The 20,918-nt window shown below is 38.1% G+C and overlaps 1 protein-coding gene across 3 annotated transcripts in view; it reads left to right on the top strand.

Annotated features, from left to right (window-relative positions):
* Positions 1–20,918, top strand: part of TRPM6 (transient receptor potential cation channel subfamily M member 6) — a 165,591-nt gene that overhangs the window by 77,613 nt on the left and 67,060 nt on the right. For all 3 annotated transcript variants that reach the window (XM_070375764.1, XM_070375762.1, XM_070375763.1), the window contains exons 7-15: positions 1,502–1,673; positions 4,090–4,258; positions 5,304–5,427; positions 8,251–8,323; positions 8,442–8,542; positions 11,578–11,712; positions 12,795–12,848; positions 15,432–15,572; positions 19,053–19,187. In XM_070375764.1, the coding sequence (XP_070231865.1) occupies positions 1,502–1,673; positions 4,090–4,258; positions 5,304–5,427; positions 8,251–8,323; positions 8,442–8,542; positions 11,578–11,712; positions 12,795–12,848; positions 15,432–15,572; positions 19,053–19,187 (1,104 nt within the window). The remainder of the gene's footprint in view (positions 1–1,501; positions 1,674–4,089; positions 4,259–5,303; positions 5,428–8,250; positions 8,324–8,441; positions 8,543–11,577; positions 11,713–12,794; positions 12,849–15,431; positions 15,573–19,052; positions 19,188–20,918) is intronic.

A 20,918-nucleotide genomic window follows, 5' to 3' on the forward strand; every position in this document is an offset into this window, starting at 1 on the left:
TACCATTCCTGGCTCCAGAAGATATTCTGGCTTTTTAGAAAACATTGCTTTTCTGATAGGTATAAATTAATACCTAATTGTTCTTAAGTACCTTTCTCTGATTACTAGTGAGGTTCGACATCTTTTCATGTGGTTTCTGGACACTTTTAAGCATAGTTAAAAATGTTGAAAGACCTTTTATAATTCATTTTAGCATTTTTGTTTGCTACGTATGCTGCATTTCCCAGATTTTAATTTGTATTATTTATGAAATCTTTCCATATATAAAAAATGTGTTAAATCTATCAATCATTTTCTTTTTGGCTTATAGCCTCAGTGTCATGCTTAGGAATTGTAAAGGTAACTTTTAAAGACTAATGTTTTAACATTTATGGTACTTTTTACATCCATTATTTCTTTAATACCTCATAGCAACCCTCTGCTATAGGAATCGTTAATATCACTTACACATGAGGAAATGAACCTGAGAAAGGAAGCAGGTATTACCCAGATTTAAAATTAGAAAGCAGAAGAGTCTAGCCTTAAACTTGGACTCTTAGACTCTAAACACAGTTGCCCCTCCCTGTTTGTGGATTCTGCATCTGAAGAGTCAACCAACACTGGATCCCCAGGATTCAACCGACCATGGATCCAGGGGATATGAAAGTCGACTGTATTATGCCATTTTATATGAAGGATCCAAGCATCTGTGGACTGTAGTATCCATGAGTAGTTCTGGAACTAACCCCCCATGGATACCAAATGGCTATACTGTGCTTTCCTCCCTAGAAACAAATAAGAATTGGAGTAGTTTATGGAAGAATCAGTAAATATTAATAAGGGGCTTCACTAGTAGCTCAGATGGTAAAGAATCTACCTGCAATGCAGGAGACCCAGGTTCTATCCCTGGGTTGGGAAGATCTCCTGGAGAAGGGAATGGCAACACCCTCTAATATTCTTGCCTGGTGAATTCCATGGATCTGGGTAATGTATATTGAATGTGAATACATCTCCATTTACTCTTCACTTCATTTGGGATACGAGAAACATAAATCAGTGTCCAAATATTATTCTGAAATAGATCTATTTAAAGGCATAGTTTCTGAATACTGATGTGCTCTGTGTACCAGTGCAGATCCTTGAACTGATTTTTCAATGATCTGAGACAAAGTAAGTAGAGAAATTGAAAATAAATATTTGGAAGCATTTTTAGCAATGTAACAGTGCTGTGACTCCAAGCATATGGTAAGTGTTCTCATGTTGCTGTGTGTGCGAGTGTCGTTGAACTTGTGTCACGAGTCTAATGTAGCACAAGCTGCAGACTAGTCGTGCACTATGGGACTACGTATCCATCCATAGAAAAATAAAAAGTAAAGGAACTCAGATTGAGTCTTCACGGCAGATAGCTCTTAGTAGCTAGTAGTGCTTTTTGGCATGGACCAGAACTCTGTAGTGCACAAACAGGCCTTTGGAGCAGTCAGCCCAGGAAGGACCTCTGACCCTTGTTCTCACTGTCTTGCAGGTAGTGTGCCTGTACCAGACTCTGGGAAACCCCCTCAGCAAGCTCACAACACTCAACTGCATGCACTCCCACTTTATCCTGTCTGATGATGGCACTGTGGGCAAGTATGGCAATGAGATGAAGCTCAGGAGGAACCTGGAAAAGTACCTCTCTCTGCAGAAGATACATAGTTGTGAGTACCCACGGGACCTCAGCCGACAGGTCCTGTCTAGGGGCACTGCTGCGGAGAGGTCCAGATGGGCTTCTTGTAGTCCTTGGTAAACCCTTGATATTGAGAGCGGACGTTTATCCAAAAAAAAAAAAGCCTGACTCATAAAGTTGCTGTAGAAATCCCTGGGTTCATCCATATGAAATATGCCAATGTCAGTTGCTGTGCTGTAGGCCTCTGAGGATGGAAAGCATAGGATTGGGTGACTCTGCATGTCTCCATCATCCAAGTCTTGGAGAAGAGTGCCCTTTCCTGGGATGCCTATTCTAGGAGGTTTTCATCTGGAGCTATAATGTGTCTAAACTGAGAGCCAGGAGTAGAGGAAGCTCTCTCATGAGATTTATAAGCAAGAACTTCACAGTTGTTTTCCTTTTATAACAAATTTAATTAGTTGCATCAGTAAGATTCTTTCTGTAGAAAACAATAATAAACATATTTATTTTTATGGAGATTAGTTATTGCTTCAAGAAAGATATCCCTAACTGAAATTGAATTATTTTCCTTTCTCCTACAAAATACCCTTACTGATTTCTTTTTCTGTTGATAAAAGTGTTATATACTCTCATATTCAGATAAAGAAAGAAAAGGAAGGGATAGCCCTCTGTAATCTTACTACGAAAAATAACCATTGTTAACTTTTTCATCTGTATGATTTCAGAAGAACATATCCCTTCTGATATGGAAGGCTATCCCTTTCTTCTCCAAATAAAAACCTAGAATTTGAATTTAGTTTTTATAAGATGATGTTATAAGAAGATTATGTCTATCAATTGGTACATCTTAGGTCTGATTTTTAGTGACAAGGAGAAAGTAATAAGGAGGTGGAGTTATGTAGAAAAGGAAAGGAAGTAAAATATTAAAACAATGGACTAAGAGGCCCACTCCGATCATTTGTGGAGTCAGGACAAGGTGCACATGGAAGCCCACGTACTGTTTGTTTAAATATTTAAAAGTTTTGAATCAAGCTAACAAACACAAATAACAAGATTAAAAACATAATAAAATAATGTTTAATCCTTTTACCTTTGCATATATAGCTGGAAGGCCAGGTTTGAGGTCAGAGTCCTGGATTCTGGGGAGTACAAAGCCAAATCATGGAGGTGAAGCAGAACCAGGACCTTGGTCCCTGGTTTACAGTCACTCTCTGCTTCTCTTCCTTGCTTTGGTTCAATCTCATAATGTCTGGGCCTGACATAGACATTGTCACCTAGACACTCCAATCTATATGTCCAAGCCCTACTCCCCCCAAATCCTCTTGCTTTGACAAGTACATCCCTGGGGCAGAGGCTCAAGCAGCCCCTGGAATCAAGAATTTTGGGGTCTAGTACAGTCCAATGTACGACAGGGAGCACAGGCTTCTCTTGAACCTTGACCCTGTAGACTCCTCACTGGGAGGGGAAGGGCTTGGCCAGAGGAGGGCGCGGTAGAACCTGGAACCCAGAGTGAAGTCCTCTGTTGCTCAGGTGTGGGCATGGTGTTGCCGCCAGTTTTCCTTCTTTTGGGGGAAAAAAATTGATTTAAATATTAAATATATCAATACACGTGTGATGTAAAAGTTAAATCAAACAAGAAGCCTATAAACAGTCAACATTTCCCCAAATCTTCCCCTCCCTACACTATTAATAATTTGATGTATATCATTCCAGAGTTTTCTGGTTATTTATGTAAATATAAAAACATGTTGCACATATAGGTATGTGTATATGTATATATAAAATATATACCTATATATATAGTTTTAAATTTTTAAATAGGGTTTTAAATGGGATCATACTGGACATATCAATCTGTAACTTTAGTTTGCTTAATATCTTTAAAAAGAATGACTCCACAGTCTTTCTTTTTTTTGTCTTCCTTACTTTAATAAAGCAATATGTAGTCTGACAAGAAAGTCAACTAGTGAAAAATGGAATACATTGAAATATGAAAGTCTTTGAGGTTTACCCATCCCATTCTGTTCTTAGAAATAACCACTATTAAAAGTTGATTGAATTGTCAACAGCTTGATTATTTTTTTGAGGTGAGTGATGGATACATTGGGATCCATTATATCATTCTGTTTTCTTTGACGTATGTTTGAAAATTTCCACAATAAAAAGTTAATTTCTTAAAGACTACTACTTATTATTATTTTTTAATTACTGAAAGCCTTTAGATACCTTTTTAACTGGGAGAAGATACTCTAACCATATTTGTGGCTACTTTTATTTAAAGTCCAAGCTTCTGACTTGGCCTTGAACTAAGTAAACCTGAGTCAAAGAAGAGAACGGTTAGTTCAAGTAAGGAATATACGCGGGAATTGAAAGGCTTGTGTCTGGCAATTGGCATTGCTGATAGCGTCCCTTTGTAACAATTTGATACTGTTTGTCATCTGAAATAGGCTCTGGACAAGGCGTGCCCGTGGTGGGGCTGGTGGTGGAAGGTGGTCCCAACGTCATCCTCTCGGTGTGGGAGACTGTGAAAGACAAAGACCCGGTGGTGGTGTGCGAAGGCACAGGCAGGGCTGCTGACCTCCTGGCCTTCACCCACAAACACTTAGCAGAGGAAGGGTGAGCTGTTGAGCCTTCATTTCTAAAACTATGCTGACTCTTTCTTCTTCTTAAGCACTGCTCTCATGTGGGATGGATGTCCTTAGAGGACAGGGACCGGAATTCTCTGGATATCTTGGAGGATGGGTTGAGACTGGAATTCATTTTTCAGTGATTTTTGTATTTATTAAAGCAACACCAAAATGCCCTCCAGTGATGCAAGTTGCTATTTCTTTAGCTGTAGAATGGCTTGCATCTACAAAGGACTTTGAACCTTGTCTGAGCTTAGGGAAAAAGCGTTTCCAGGGGGAGTGAAGGAGAAGACCACTGTGGTAGTCACTTTTGAATTCAACTGCTGTCAGTAAATATAGCAGAAATTAGAGAAATCGATATCCTGATATTTTTGTAGCATATGTTGTACTTAGTTGAGGTTTTAGCTCTTTCTTCTTTTCAAGATGGGAGTTTTTCTCTAAGCCATCCCTAAATCCAGCATGATTCTTCCAATTTCAAAAGCATGGTATTTCTGCCGCATGAGTAAATACAGGGCCCAGGAACTGAAATGTTGACTCCACTCATTTGCTTAAAAAACATTCATTCACTTTAAGCTATAACTGTTCTCTGATGACTTTTCCTTTACAGTTTCTCTCCCCTTTCAGCCCCACTTCCACCCTCTATCCTCTTCCTCTTCGGTTATACCTCTCTCTTTCCTAAAGTTACCCTAGACAAGTGATTCTTACACGATTCGGAGTGTCAGATTCTTTAAGGATACCATGCCCATAATTTCTGGAGATTCACAGCCCCTTGGAAATCTGTCAGCTCAAAAACCTGCCCCAAGTGCTTTCTTCCTAGGAGAATGGCATATGAGTCCATCCTTGTTTTAATGTTCAGCCTTCTCCTCATGCCGGTGCTCCGCTTTGCTTCCTCCCATTCATTTGTCTCTTGACACAACTGTCCATAGATACCTCCATCACGTGGACAGACACAGTGATGTTGTACTTATGCTGATGTTTTTAGCTTGTTCCCTCTCTCGATTGTGTCAAGTCATGGCTATTTCTCTCTCTCCCAGGACCCTGCGTCCTCAGGTGAAGGAGGAGATCATCTGCATGATGCAGAACACCTTCAACTTTAGTCTTAAGCAGTCCAAGCACCTTTTCCAAATTCTGATGGAGTGTATGGTGCACAGGGATTCTGTGAGTATAATGAGTTGATGACTTGACCAACTTAAAAATTGCTAATGTTCAAAAAGGGGCTTCCCTGATGGCTTAGAGCTAAAGAATCTGCCTGCAGTGCAGGAGACTCAGGAGACATGGGTTCAATCCCTGGGCCAGGAAGATCCCCTGGAAGAGTACATGGCAGCCCACTCCAGTATTCTTGCCTGGAGAATCCCGGGGATGGAGGAGCCTGATGGGCTATGGTCCATGGGGTCACAAAGAATCAGATATGACTGAGCTGCTGAGCATGAGCACTAGTGAATGTTCAACAATTGTGACATTTATTTTCACAATTTTTTTTCATTTCTGACTTGGTTGTATATAGTGCTACAGAACTTGACTTTTAACTTGACTTTTTGTTCCCTCCTTCTCTGGAACCATGCTTCAGATTCCTAATGGTACTTGGGAAAAAGAACTTAGATAATATAACAGTATTACAGAAAAGTGATTGAATTTAATGTAAATTACATGTGAATATTTTCTGAGGGTAAAGGAACAGCTTCCTGCCTTAAATAAACTCAAGGTTGCTGGCTTAGATGACCATTTCTCAGTATCCTCAGTATATCCTGCAGGAATCACTGGGGATGCACTGGATAGTGAAAATGTGAGAATATACTCTCAGCTGGAAGATGGAGGCCACAAACTATGGACTATAAACATGATACAGATCAGGAGATTTTAATCTTTTAGGGCATTTTGATCAAAATTTTTTATCAGTGACTTGGATAATAGGTAGCTGACAGTTACATTAAATATGCAAATATGTCATGATTCACAGTGATCTTCCCAGAATTTGAAGGGTGGATCAAATTGTACAAGATTTTGGTACCATTAAAGCACTTGGCCTCAAAAAACCAGTCGAGCAAGTTCAGTGTAGACTAGGCAAGGCTAAACAGATGTGAAAGCCCTTTGGGATTTTAGCTGACTGCAGCCATGAAATTAAAAGACACTTATTCCTTGGAAGGAAACTTATGACCAACCTAGATAGCATATTGAAAAGCAGAGACATTACTTTGCCAACAAAGGTCCATCTAGTCAAGGCTATGGTTTTTCCAGTGGTCATGTACGGATGTAAGAGTTGGACTGTGAAGAAAGCTGAGTGCCAAAGAATTGATGCTTTTGAACCGTGGTGTTGGACAAGACTCTTGAGAGTCCCTTGGACTCCAAGGAGATCCAACCAGTCCATTCTGAAGGAGATCAGCCCTGGAATTTCTTTGGAAGGAATGATGCTAAAGCTGAAACTCCAGTACTTTGGCCACCTCATGCAAAGAGTTGACTCATTGGAAAAGACTCTGATGCTGGGAGGGATTGGAGGCAGGAGGAGAAGGGGACGACAGAGGATGAGATGGCTGGATGGCATCACTGACTCGATGGACGTGAGTCTGAGTGAACTCCGGGAGATGGACAGGGAGGCCTGGCGTGCTGCGATTCATGGGGTCGCAAAGAGTCAGACACGACTGAGCGACTGAACTGAACTATTTGAATAATAACAAAAACAGTAACCATGTCTACAGTTAGCAGTGTGCTTTCAATATATGTTTTTTTTTCCCAATAATTTTTTTTTACATGAAATATCCCCATGAGTGAGTTCAGTATGGCAGTGATTGCTTATTTCAGTTTCAGAGATAATGAACTAAAGACTAGAGACTTTAAGTGTTTCGCCCAGAGTCGTGCAGTTATGAAATAGTAGAACTGAAATTGGGGCTCAGGGTTGAAATCTTGTGTATGATCTACCACATTTTATATCCCCCACAATGTCAGTAGGTAAAGAAAAGGACATGTTAAAGGGATCGCCCTCATACTTGCCTCTTCCTGTCATCAAGGAGAGTAACCAGGAAGTGGTGTAATAATCAATAAGTAACAAGTGGAGGCAGCTAAGGTTTTACACATTAGTGAAATTAGGTCCTGAGCTCCTATACAGTTGAGGGTTGATTTTAGTCATGGACTGGAGGGGCTGTTAGGCAGAGAGGCTCTTAGTGTGAATTGTAGAAGCATAGTTTTTCTGTCTTTATGAGACCTCAGAGATTAGTTAGTGAGTTCCTCTCTTCTTGTGGGTGAGGAACCCAAGATGCAGTGGCTTTATAATATTTACCCAAGACTGACTAATTAGTGGCATATCTCAGACTGGACCTTGGCAGTCTTGGCTCTTTTTTGTTGAACAGCTCCCTCTACTATATATTTTCATTTGGAAAGGCTGAGATGCATTCATTAACAGGAGAAGGCCTGTTATAATAATAAAAAATGTCCTTATTTGTCTTAAAAACATGAGTCACTTGCCAGGATGCACTGGAGACTTTGACATTGTACAGGTTTTCTGTGCTATCTATTGTACCTGCTCATTGGGTATGTTGTAAGTGCCTCATTTATCTTATGACAAGTCCTTGAGTATTCATTTCTCATTAAAAGCAAAAGCCTTTATTTCGAAAGCTAGGTGACTGGAAGGCTCTCACTTTGTATCCTTTCAAAATGAGGAATAGTTTGCTTTACATGAGGAATTGACACTGAGTTTCTATTACAGCATATGAGTAGTAAATTAATGGAGTAATGTTCTTTCATGCATGTTTCCTCTAACATACTTGGAATTTTTCAGTTATTTTTCACCCCCTTCATGTGCACAATTCTGCATTACCCTACTTAAAAGTTTTCCCTCTTATTAGTGAAAAAAAGAATTTTTTAAACTGTATGATTTTTGACATTAATGAAGAATGTTTCACTTAATTCATTAGTGCAAAAGCAAATTTTTGAAAGCATTCCTTTGCTAGTTCTTAAAATGTATGGCTTTCTGTTTTTCAACTATTACAGATTACCATCTTTGATGCTGATTCTGAGGAGTCACAGGACCTTGATTTAGCAATCCTAACAGCTCTGCTAAAGGGTGAGTGTCTAAGTAAGGTTATACTTGTTCTTCCTTCCCTCTTTTCACACTCATGGCACTTGGTGCTTTTTATGTTGATATTGTAAACAGAATATGTAATCCCTTTCTTTTACCTTAGGCACGAATTTATCAGCATCAGAACAATTGAATCTGGCAATGGCTTGGGACAGAATGGACATCGCCAAGAAACATATCCTAATTTATGGACAACACTGGAAGGTATAATGAAAATGAAGTTATTTTGAAGAAACGTGTTGTGTATTGGTTTGTTAGGGAGGGGCCAAAGAGAAAACTGGAGGAAAGATAGGTTACTTCGGGGAGGGGGTAGCATCTCTGATGCTGGGTACATGTGATCACTAAGACATTTCTTTTGTCTACTTTGCCTTCTTGAAAACATTTTTTTTCCTATGAATCTGCAGCCTAGTTGAAGTTGACAAAAGATGCTGGGGGAAAGGCAAATGAAAGGGTTTTTTATTCATTTTTTGATTGGGCAGATTTTTATATTGTTATTTAAAACTTAAAGTTTATCTTATTTTTTTGCCTTCAAATGTAATACATACTCACAGTAGAAATTAGTGAAAACAGAGAAAAGCAGGAAGAAGAAAGATTATTCATAGTGCTAATGCTAATCACTATTAACATTTCATTTAAAAAAATTATAGCTGTGACCATACCATAGGTCTGTTATTTTGGGGTTTAACTAATTCATGCACATCGTTTAAAATGTCAAATGGTACTAAAAAGCTACCAAAAATACAGTAATTCTCTACCCTGCAAACCACAAGAGCCAAAAACTGAAAATTTTTGGACTGCTCTGACATTTATAAATCTCCATCTCTAAATAATAAGTCATATTACTGTTTTCTGATTCCTTTTAATAATTTATTTTATTCAAGTTTGTTTTTTAAAGTTTATTTTTAATTGAAGGATAATTGCTTTATAATATTGGTTTCATTTCTTCTATACATCAACATGAATTGGCTTAATTCATATACATATGAATTTTGTACATATGTCCCCTCCCTTTTGAACTTCCCTCCCACTTCCCACCCTTTCCCACCCCTCTAGATTGTTACAGAGCCCTGGTTTGAGTTCTCTGAGTCATTATTTTTTTAAACTTTAAAAAATTGTATTTACTTATTTGGCAGTACTGGGTCTTCATTGCAGCACGCGGGAACTTTAGTTGAGGCATGCAGATTCTTAGTTGCAGCATGTGGGATCTCGTTCCCTGACCAGGGATTGAATCTGGGCCCCCGGCATTGGGAGCAAGGAGTCTTAGCCATTGGCCCACCAGAGAAGTCCCTCTGATTAATCTTAAGGCCTCTTAACCTCTGTCTGTGGCCCTCACTGGTGCCATCTGGACTGGTTGCCTGCTGTTCCTGGTGCTGAGCTATCATCCTTCATCATCTTGGAGATGCCCTCCTTGGTTAGAACACCTGTTTTCTGTATCCCTTGTTTTGTTCTTTCTTGGTTTACTCCTTTATTTGATCATTTCTGAGAAAGGGAATATGGGAGATAAAAATATTGAGGCCTCATATGTTTGGATATATTTTAGTTCAAGAGGAGACTAATTTTCCCCGTGAATTTTGAATGCTTAGCTTCTAGCACCCAGCAGTGACTGTTGAGAAGTAAAAAATCTTTCTGTTTTTTTGATCCTTTGTGACCATTTCTTTCTTTTCTGGGATTAAAAAGAAATCTTCCTGCTTTTCAGTGTCCTGAGATTTCACAGTGATGTGTGTTGTTATAACTTTATATCCATTACAGTGGACACTTGCTTTCAACTTGGCACTTAACGGGTTTCCCTTCTGGGGAGTTTCCTCTCCTGTTTTCTCTGCTTTCTTTCAGGAATTGTATCATTTAAATGTTAGGTCTATGGGCTCCTCCTCTAATCTTACCTATTCCTCTTATCTTCTATATCTTTTCTTTGGTATATGCCTTCAAGTTTAATTTTTCTTGCCTTGTATGTAGCTTTTTGTTTCGGTGCTTGTGTGCTCTAGTTGTTTAGTCGAGTCTGATGCTTTGTGGCTCCATGAACTGTAGTTTGACAGTTTCCTCTGTCCATGGAATTCTCCAGGCGAGAATCCTGGAGTGGGCTGCCATTCTCGAGGGGATCTGCCCCACCCGGGGATCGAACCTGTGTCTCTTGCATCTTCTGCCTTGGCAGGCAGATTCTTTACAACTAGTGCTACCTTGTTTCTGGTAGTGTGTTACTAATTTCTAGGGGTAAATTTGTTGTCTTTTTAAAAATAGCATCCTGTATATATCTTCTTTTGTTTTTTAGAGGATATTAACGATAGTTCTTTTGAAGTTTTCTTCTTCCTTTATTGTCTGATTCTTCCTAGTTGATGTTTTTTGGTCTGTTTGTCCTGTACTCTTTTTTAAGAGTTGATGAAAGGAAGATCATGAGAAGTTCCAAGCCTATAGATGTGGGCTTCACAGTAGGGTGATCTGGCTGCCATTTGTTGGGAGACTTGCAGGGTTAGCATATTCATATATTTTTCTCTTGTATTCATCACTGTCAGAAAGAAATCCTCCAGTCTCCTGCTTAGAAGGTATAAAAGCCTTGTTGTTATTGTTAGGGAAGTCAGTAGGGGAAGATGAGTGAAAAGGTCCCAGTGTTAGCAATTTATGCTGCCAGAATTCTATTGTATAGATTGTTTGGTTCTTTGCTCTTTCCATTTTCTGGTTTCCTGGGGACTGCTAAGTCAGTTACCATTGGGCCATCTGCTTTCCAACTTCTGAAATATTTCACTTTTGACCTCTTTGTTCTTGTGGATTCTGGTTTTGTTTTTGTTTTTTTTAAACCCTTTACTATAATTTTAGTGAAGTTTTAGGTGGGGTTAAAAGTAAATGAGTGTTTAATTTGCCATGATACCCAGAAATCAGGTATAGTTTAAAAGGAACATACCAGGTTACCAAAAAAAAAAAAAAAATAGAAGAAGAAGAAAGAAAGAAAAGAAGAGACCTTGGATTTTTATTAGAATTTTATTAACTTCAAACATTAATTCGGGAAACACTGAGATCTTTACCATAGTCAGTCTTTTTATCCAAGAACACATTTATTCAAAAGGTCTTTTAGGCTTTTGGTTCACTTTTTGTTATTTCCTCACTTAGGTCCTGAACATTCCTTAGTAAGATTGTATTTTATAATTATTTTTGTCTGTATAGTTTTGAGTTCAAATACATGTAACTCTTTACTTATTTCTGCTTTCTTAATTGTTTCCATATCTCTTATTTATCTCTCCCCTCTGAAGCCTGGCTCTCTAGAACAAGCGATGTTAGATGCCTTGATGATGGATCGAGTTGATTTTGTGAAGCTCTTAATAGAGTATGGAGTGAACCTCCATCGCTTTCTTACCATCTCCCGACTGGAAGAGCTCTATAATACAGTGAGTACTGGAACAATTTATCAGTTGGTGCCTTAAGATTACTTATTAATTAGACACACTTAGCTTCAACTGTATCTTGAATGTTCAAGTTTCCTTCAGTGCTTATGTACAAAGATAGCTTATAGAGACAGACTTTTCAATCAAAGAAGAAACATTCTTAGCAAACCCTAGGACCATTTCTGCATTTCCCACTTTAATTAATTATACAGAATAGAAGCATAAACTAATTTCAGAAATAGGATATAGTAAGACCATAATTAAAGCCAAAGATGGGAATAAGAACAAATCGCTTGTATTGAGTAATTAGAGCATTTCAATCTAGGGACACTGTTAAAAATTTTGTTCCTGCAATTTTCCTATGCAAACCTTTTATTGAAACTAGACTGGCTTACTCCTTGTAAAGACGTGAGTTGCTCAAGTCAAGCACCCTTCCTGAGATGTTCTTCCTTGCCTTTGGATCTTACCCTTTCTTTAAAGCTCTGTCTTCTTGATCACTCCATAGTATTTTGATCTATAGATCTTCTTGATCACTCCATAGATCACTCCCAAATCACTTCATAATAATACAGATTATTTGCCATTGTTTTGAATATACTCTTCATAATATTGGCTATTTTTTTAGTGTAAGTACCACACTCTTATATTGGGTTGTAAAAATTCTGTAAAGAAAGTACTTATATTCTTTGTTGAATCCCTCAGTAACTTGAATGAATGTAGCTAGTGCTCAATCAGTATTTGTTGATGCAATGTAATTGTGTGATGGAATTTGTAGTTGTGTGATTTATAAATAATAAAAGATAGTTATAGATTTTACAAATTTGTTTCTGCCTCTTGCCACAAGGTTAATTAAGACTGTCCTTACTACCTAGATATATACATTGTGCACTTAAAAATATTTCAGTCTAATTACATCTTCTCTTGGGAAATAGCTTTCTTAGAATTAATTTGGCTTAAGCTTCATTACTAAAGATGCTGAAGAAAATTTTCAGTATTCTGGATTATTTATACATTCTGAAATAAAGGTTTTTTATTTCTCCCCAACACATGGTAATTAAAATTCTTCCTTTTGTTCTTTATTACAGAAACAAGGACCAACCAATATGCTCTTACATCATCTTGTCCAAGATGTAAAACAGGTAACCTAATTATGAAGGTGTACAAATTTCTTCTTGTGTTGTCTTAGCTTTGTGGTGAAATGTTACCAGATTTTGCTTTGTAAAAAATAGTATTGGATTTTCTAGTGAATTACCTGTCCTCTTTGACTCTGAACAGTTGTGACTCTGAACAGTTTTAACCAAATCACACTCACAGTTTTTCCCGTAATTTACTTCGTATTTTAAAAGATTTGGTGGGAATGCAAACTAGTACAGCCACTATGGAGAACAGTGTGGAGATTCCTTAAAAAACTGGAAATAGAACTGCCTTATGATCCAGCAATCCCACTGCTAGGCATACACACTGAGGAAACCAGAAGGGAAAGAGACACGTGTACCCCAATGTTCATCGCAGCACTGTTTATAATAGCCAGGACATGGAAGCAACCTAGATGCCCATCAGCAGATGAATGGATAAGAAAGCTGTGGTACATATACACAATGGAGTATTACTCAGCCATTAAAAAGAATACATTTGAATCAGTTCTAATGAGGTGGATGAAACTGGAGCCTATTATACAGAGTGAAGTAAGCCAGAAGGAAAAACATAAATACAGTATACTAACGCATATATATGGAATTTAGAAAGATGGTAACAATAACTCTGTATACGAGACAGCAAAAGAGACACTGATGTATAGAACAGTCTTATGGACTCTGTGGGAGAGGAGAGGGTGGGAAGATTTGGGAGAATGGCATTGAAACATGTAAAACATCATGTAGGGAAACGAGTTGCCAGTCCAGGTTGATGCACGATGCTGGATGCTTGGGGCTGGTGCACTGGGACGGCCCAGAGGGATAGTATGGGGAGGGAGGAGGGAGGAGGGTTTGGGATGGGGAACACATGTATACCTGTGGCGGATTCATTTTGATATTTGGCAAAACTAATACAATTATGTAAAGTTTAAAAATAAAATTAGAAAAAAAAAAAAAAAGATTTGACCCACCAAGTTAGTGGCATGAGCAAATAATTATTTCCTTTTATAAAACATGAATTGTAGACATAGAAACTTCCAGGCAGAATTTCAGCTTAACGTGATGTAACAGAATTGCCAATGATGATAATATCTGTTGAAAATGAAACTTTCTGGTTGTGTTATCTTTCCTGAAGGACTGGCATGTGATTTCTGTTGTTTTTGTTCTTGTTTTGGCTATTATTGATAACTCAGGGTCTCTCACTTTTTTTGTGAGTCTGTGTGTTGTTCTAGGGAACCAGGACCCATCCACTGGTCCCATCTTTCCTTATATTTTACTCATGCTGTTCTCAATTCACCTTGAGTTAAGTCAGACTTAACATCATCTCTCACCTCCCAATAGTTACTAAAACTTTCTGACTTTAACAGACTTTTTTTTGCCTTAATTCTAAACTCTAATATATTGGTGGGGAGAGTGTGGGCTTTCTGATTATGTTGACTTGGTGAGAGAACCAGAGTGAAAGGACTGTGGAGGAAGATATTTAGTTGGCAAATCAGTAGTAAGCAAAAGTGTCCATGCTGATGTAAATTTAGTTTGCATTGATTTATGCTGGGTCAAAATAATTTTCCTTAGGTTAGTTCCTAAAACTCGAATTCTATCACAGTTTTCTTCTAAACTGAAGAAAAAGGAATGAAATAGTTAGATATGCTTTTAACTAGCAGAAAAATGAGAGCTATTTTTTGTGTTAAAAAATAAATTTTTTGAGCTAAAATTTGTGTTCCTTACAAAAGTAAATTATGAATGTGAAAAAGAAATTAAATCATTTATTTATACACATAACCTTATTTCTTATTCAAAGCTTTGGGACTGTTATTCACAGACTGTTCATTTCAAGGGTCTTATTCAGCATTGTGTGCCTTTAAAAGTATGCTATGTATGCATGGCAGTTCAGAAGAGGCACTAAGGTGGGTTTTAAGGGATCAAAATAATTTTCATTTAGGCTAATACCATGTACTTGAAAATCTGCTGTTCAGGCCTCCTACTAACCATACCGTTTGTCTTGGCACAGCCTCGTGTTTTGATATTTCATTTTGTTTCACCATTTCCTGTTCCTTCTGTTTGTTCTACTTCCTTTCATTTTCTTGTTTTGTGTGTGATGTTATAGCCATTTCAAGAGAGACTAATGATTTTAACCTAATGTTTATTTTGGATTCTCCAGTATCTTCTCTAGTGATTGTATTTCTGTTGTAGTAGTTCTGTCATTGCCAGTTAAAAAAAATCTTTTATGCTCTCTTTAAGTGTATTTTATTCTGAAAGTGTGTGTATGCATGAGAAAGAGAGGAAAAGAGAGTCAATGTGCTCTTTATAAGCAGACATTCTGTGTCTGTGAAACTAAAAACATATTAAGGCTAAGTAATTTTTCCCATTTGAACAAGCAGATTGTAACAGTAGCTAGTTGTATTAATTCATCAATTGATTTTGTTATTGTTTTGTTATTAGTGACATTCGGGGGCTCTCACTTCTTTTGTGAGTCTAAGCATTGTTCTAGGGCTAAAGAATATGTCTCCCTCTTTGGTTATGTTCTAGTTACATGACAAAAGAGAGACAAAGAGAACTGACAGTTATAATTTGTATGTGTTTTTGTTACAGCATACACTTCTCTCAGGCTATAAGATAACGCTGATTGACATCGGATTGGTAATAGAATACCTTATTGGTGGAGCATATCGCAGCAGCTACACTAGAAAAACTTTCAGAGCCCTCTACAACAACCTCTACAGAAAACATAAGGTAGCATAATTGAAAAGCACCCTTGTAGAACTGATGATTTCTAGGAGTTATACTTTTAGAAAAAATGGCTTGGGAAGTTTAGGTGGGAAGAGCTTTCCAAATGGACATTCTGTTTATTGATAGTTATTGAATATTTGCTACGTGTAAATTACTGTGCTAAATGCTGGCATGCTGGCCTGGATGGACATAAAGACCTGCAGTTTTAGAAACTCTTAGAGGAAACAGACATGAATAACTAGCCACAATACAAAACAGGATATAAAGTGTGCTGTATTGACATAGAAGTATGTGGTGAGAAAGTTTAGAGGGAGAGATGATCAGTTCTTTCCTTATCTTTCCTTTGAAAATACACAAGTGTAAAGCTTAATAGGATTGCATCTATAAACTCATACTAGTACATAGCCTGGAGATGACACTTGGAACATGTGTAGGGGTTATATTGGAAGATGTATGCAGAATGTACTATGTAAAAATATATACTATATATATTTTATTTTCCATCATAGTTTTTAAAGTCTGAAAGTGGAGGTGTTAGTTTCTCAGTCATGTCTGATTCTTTGTGACCCTGTGGACTGTAACCCACTAGACTCCTCTATCCATGGAATTCTCCAGGCAAGAATACTGGAGTGGGTTGCCATTTCCTTCTCCAGGGGAGCTTCCTGGATCTCCTGGGTATCCTGCATTGCAGGCAGATTCTTTACCCTCTGAGCCACCAGGGAAGTGCCAAAATTAGAGTTGCTAGTTGTTGATTAGCAGAGAAAATATTGCTCATTTCTTGAAATTGCCTTTCCAGATTAGTAAACTGAAGAACTTAGTTCCTTTGTTAGTTAATAAGTAAATTTTAATTGTTCTATGCATTTGGAAGAAAGAAAAGTGTGCACTGAAAGAGAATGATTTAGATGGAGAAATCAGAGAACATCTCTCTGAGGAAACGACATTTCAGTTAAGAATAGTGGTAGATCTTGGGTAGGCAAGAATGGGAGGGAGGGCATGGACATGAGGGGACTAGTACACTCAGAAGTCTACAGATGAGAATTATTCTGGCTTGAAGAGCTTAGTTCTTATTAGGGGATAATGCAAGTGTTAGAAAAGATAGTTTGTGGCATTTTTGTTTGAAAGAAGAGCAGGAACAATACAAAGCATAGTGCTGTGGACACCAGGGTATGGTTTTTCAGTGACCAGGAGGCCTTGGTCGCTGGACAATGCCAGACGGTTGTGAGGGATGACACTGGAAAGATCACATGAAAAGTCTAGACTATCAAGCTACTTTTGACCTTTATTTAACCTAGATGTCCATCAACAGATGAATGGATAAGAAAGCTATGGTACATATACACAATGGAGTATTACTCAGCCATTGAAAAGAATACATTTGAATCAGTTCTAATGAGGTGGATGAAACTGGAGCCTATTATACAGAGTGAAGTAAGCCAGAAAGAAAAACACCAATGCAGTATACTAACACATATATATGGAATTTAGAAAGATGCTAACAATAACCCTGTGTACGAGACAGCAAAAGAGACACTGATGTATAGAACAGTCTTATGGACTCTGTTGCAGAGGGAGAGGGTGGGAAGATTTGGGAGAATGGCATTGAAACATGTATAATATCATGTATGAAACGAGTTGCCAGTCCAGGTTCGATGCATGATACTGGATGCTTGGGGCTAGTGCACTGGGATGACCCATAGGGATGGTATGGGGAGGGAGGAGGGAGGAGGGTTCAGGATGGGGAACACATGTATACCTGTGGCAGATTCATTTTGATATTTGGCAAAACTAATACAATTTGTAAAGTTTAAAAATAAAATAAATTAATAATAAAAAAAAAAAAAGAATGAAGTAAAGTGAAAACCCAACTTGGCTCTAGGAGATGAGGAAGCAAAACAGAAAGAAACCCAGTTCTCCCAGAGAAAATGTCCTTTATTGGAATTTCACAGACATAAGGATACACTTGAGGTATCAGCTCCTTCATTTAAACAAAATAAGCCTTGCTGTGAGGCTACCAGGGGCAGATATAGGACTGACTGTGATATTGGTGCAGTCCAGTGGGGAGCATGTTGGGCAAGTTCCTCTAATGCCCTTTCTAGAAATGGGTAGGAAATTGCCCATTTCTCTAATTATTTTCTAGTGAAGGAGTATAGAGTTTATTGTGTTTCCTAGTAAATTAGATGGTGGCGGTTACAAACTAGTGCCACTTGGGAAGCCTGAAAGCTTCATACTGACAAGCAACTAATTATGTTATTATTGGATCTAGCCACTGGAATTCCACTCCAGTAGTGATATTATGTAACACCTGGAGACGTTCCATAACTTTCTAACTTAAGCTTAACCTTGGAGCTGTTTGTGAATGGGAACTTTCTCTTATCAGACCTGTGAATCTTTATTGCCTGTTTTGAACTTGTTCCAGGTATAGAACATCTGTTGATTCTAATGGAATTTCCACATAGAGAAGGAATGCAGATATATAATAGGGAACAAAAAAGCATGTTCTTTAAGATGTTAGGAAATAAGAGTATGCTTAATAAGAAGGGGCCATGAGAGGCTCTTGTTGGATGAGTAATTAATTACTAACCTTGGATGAAAGACAGAACCATTGGATATTTGCTAGGATGCAATATTATATTTGGTTTTATTGTTGTCTAACAGCCTCTTGATGAAAGTGAAAATGGAGAGTGAAAAAGTTGGCTTAAAGCTCAACATTCAGTAAACTAAGATCATGGCATCTGGTCCCATCACTTCATGGCAAATAGATGGGGAAACAGTGGAAACAGTGTCAGACTTTATTTTTCTGGGCTCCAAAATCACTGCAGATGGTGACTGCAGCCATGAAATTAAAAGATGCTTACTCCTTGGAAGGAAAGTTATGACCAACCTAGACAGCATATGAAAAAGCAGAGACATTACTTTGCCAACAGAGATCTGTCTAGTTGAGTCTATGGTTTTTCCAATGGTCATGTATGGATGTGAGAGTTGGACTATAAAGAAGGCTGAGTGCCGAAGAATTGATGCTTTTGAACTGTGGTGTTGGAGAAGACTCTTGAGAGTCCCTTGAACTGCAAGGAGATCCAACCAGTCCATTCTAAAGGAGATCAGTCCTGGCTGTTCATTGGAAGGACTGATGTTGAAGCTGAAACTCCAATGCTTTGGCCACCTGATGTGAAGAGCTGACTCATTTGAAAAGACCCTGATGCTGGGAAAGATTGAGGGCAGGAGGAGAAGGGGATGACAGAGGATTTGATGGTTGGATGGCATCACCGACTCAATGGACATGGGTTTGGGTAAACTCCAGGAGTTGGTGATGGACAGGGAGGCCTGGCGTGCTGTGGTTCATGGGATCGCAAAGAGTTGGACATGACTGAGAGACTAAACTGAACTGAACTGAGAAACAAAAGGTTAATTGTTACCACTTTCATTGTTACCATAATCATCTTTTTCCCTTTTTGTTTGTTTTAAAAATAAAATAACACATGCCAGCAAGTGACCACTCTTGCTCAAAGCCTGTCCCAGCCTGCTCTTCACCGAAGACGCTGCTCAGGAAATAGAAAGGAGTCTACAGAGAGCACCCTGCATTCCCAGTTCATTAGAACTGCCCAACCTTACAAAGTCAAGGTACCAATTACTTCTTTTAAATTTGAGAATAAAATTGTCCTTGAAGACTGAGATCTTTTCATCATTTTAAATTCAAGAATGGGGAATACAGATAGAGGGACCATTTATAGGAACTGTAAACAGATGGTACAAGTCTAAAACATGATAAAGCTATTCTCTAACAATGATGAGCAAATGCCCAGGATGGGGAACTAAATGATCTCCAGGGCTGGCACCTCAGGCTGCCTTCCTTGTTCCTACCTCTGCCACGTCCAGATGATGACTCAGGAAGGCAGTCCATGGAATGGTACTAAAAAATCACCATTAAACCTTCATCCTCCTTTTTCTAAGGCTGATTAGAGAGGTGACTGTTACCTTCTCCTTTGCTTTTCTCTTACATTGCCCTCTTGTATCTTCTTTTTTCCCCTTTGAAGTTTTTTTGAAATTAATTTTCGCTTAATGTATGGTAATGATAATGTATTTATGAATGTTATATGTGTGTGAGCAGTGTTATGCCCCCTTGCCTGTACTACCTCAGTCCCACTTGCCTCTGGGCATGAATGCTTTTGTTCAAGAGTTTCCATAGAGTTTCCATAGAAATGGTTCTTATGTTGGCTGAAAGAGGCTTGCTTTTTACAGCTCTTAGAACGAAAAGTTATATCATAAAATTACTATTGGTCATAACCAATGAACACAAATTCCCTCTACTTATAGAAATAGAAGAAGCTTATTACAATTTTTTCTCTGATCTCCTTTAATTAAAAAAAATAATTATTGAGTCTTATCATTTGCCAGGCATTATTTTGGGCTCTTGGTGGAATTTGAGATGCAGGTGGGCTGGAGAAGATATGTTAATGACTAAGAAATGGTCCTGCCCTCCCAAAGAAGTAACCTCAGTGCAGTGTGATGAGCATTGAACTAGAGATACATGCAGAGTGGCATAGAAGACTGTGGGGCTTTAGCGAATGGTTTTTGACATGAATTGTAAAGGGTGGGTTTAACCAGGTAGAAAATGGTATTTCATTATTACCTATTACCATCACTATGGAAATATGGCCAGAATAAAGGAGATCAGAATTAAAACCAATCTATTTGTAACAATGTTGGCAACACTAATGTCATTTTACTGAAAAGAAGATAGTGGATCTATTTGTAAGGTAAGGTTAGAGTTTTTTTTTTTTTTTTTAATAGTTCTCATTTGTCTTATATGTAATTTCAGCCCATTTCCTTGAGAAATTGAAAACTGTTGTATAGTTAGTGACTTTTCTAAAGGTGTAGAGCTTTAGGTTCTATTAAGTTGTTTTGTATTGTGTTAAGCTGTGTTAAGTTTTAAGCTGTGTTAACTTAAGTGGACTTAAGGTATCTTAGCCTAGGGACCCTGAAACTATTAGATACAACAAGAAATAGATTAATAAAAGGCCAAAGTTTTGGTTTCTGATTTATAAAGTTCTTTTATTATTTCCATCCTTTTTCAGTGATTTTTAAAATATTTATAAGATTCTCAGTGTCTTTTGTCAGGTAGAACATCATGCATCCGAGTATTTGGACACCCATTCCTATTTTATAGGACTTCCCTGATGGCTCAGTGGTAAAGAATCCACCTGCCAATGCAGGAGACCTGGGTTCCATTCCTGGGTCAGGAAGATCCCCTGGAGAAGGAAATGGCAACCAACTCCAGTATTCTTGCCTGGGAAATCCCATGGACAGAAGAACCTGGCTTGCTATAGTTCATAGGGTCACAAAAGCTATAAA

The sequence above is a fragment of the Bos mutus genome, chromosome 8 (assembly GCF_027580195.1).
Source record: "Bos mutus isolate GX-2022 chromosome 8, NWIPB_WYAK_1.1, whole genome shotgun sequence".
Taxonomy (NCBI): Eukaryota; Metazoa; Chordata; class Mammalia; order Artiodactyla; family Bovidae; genus Bos; species Bos mutus.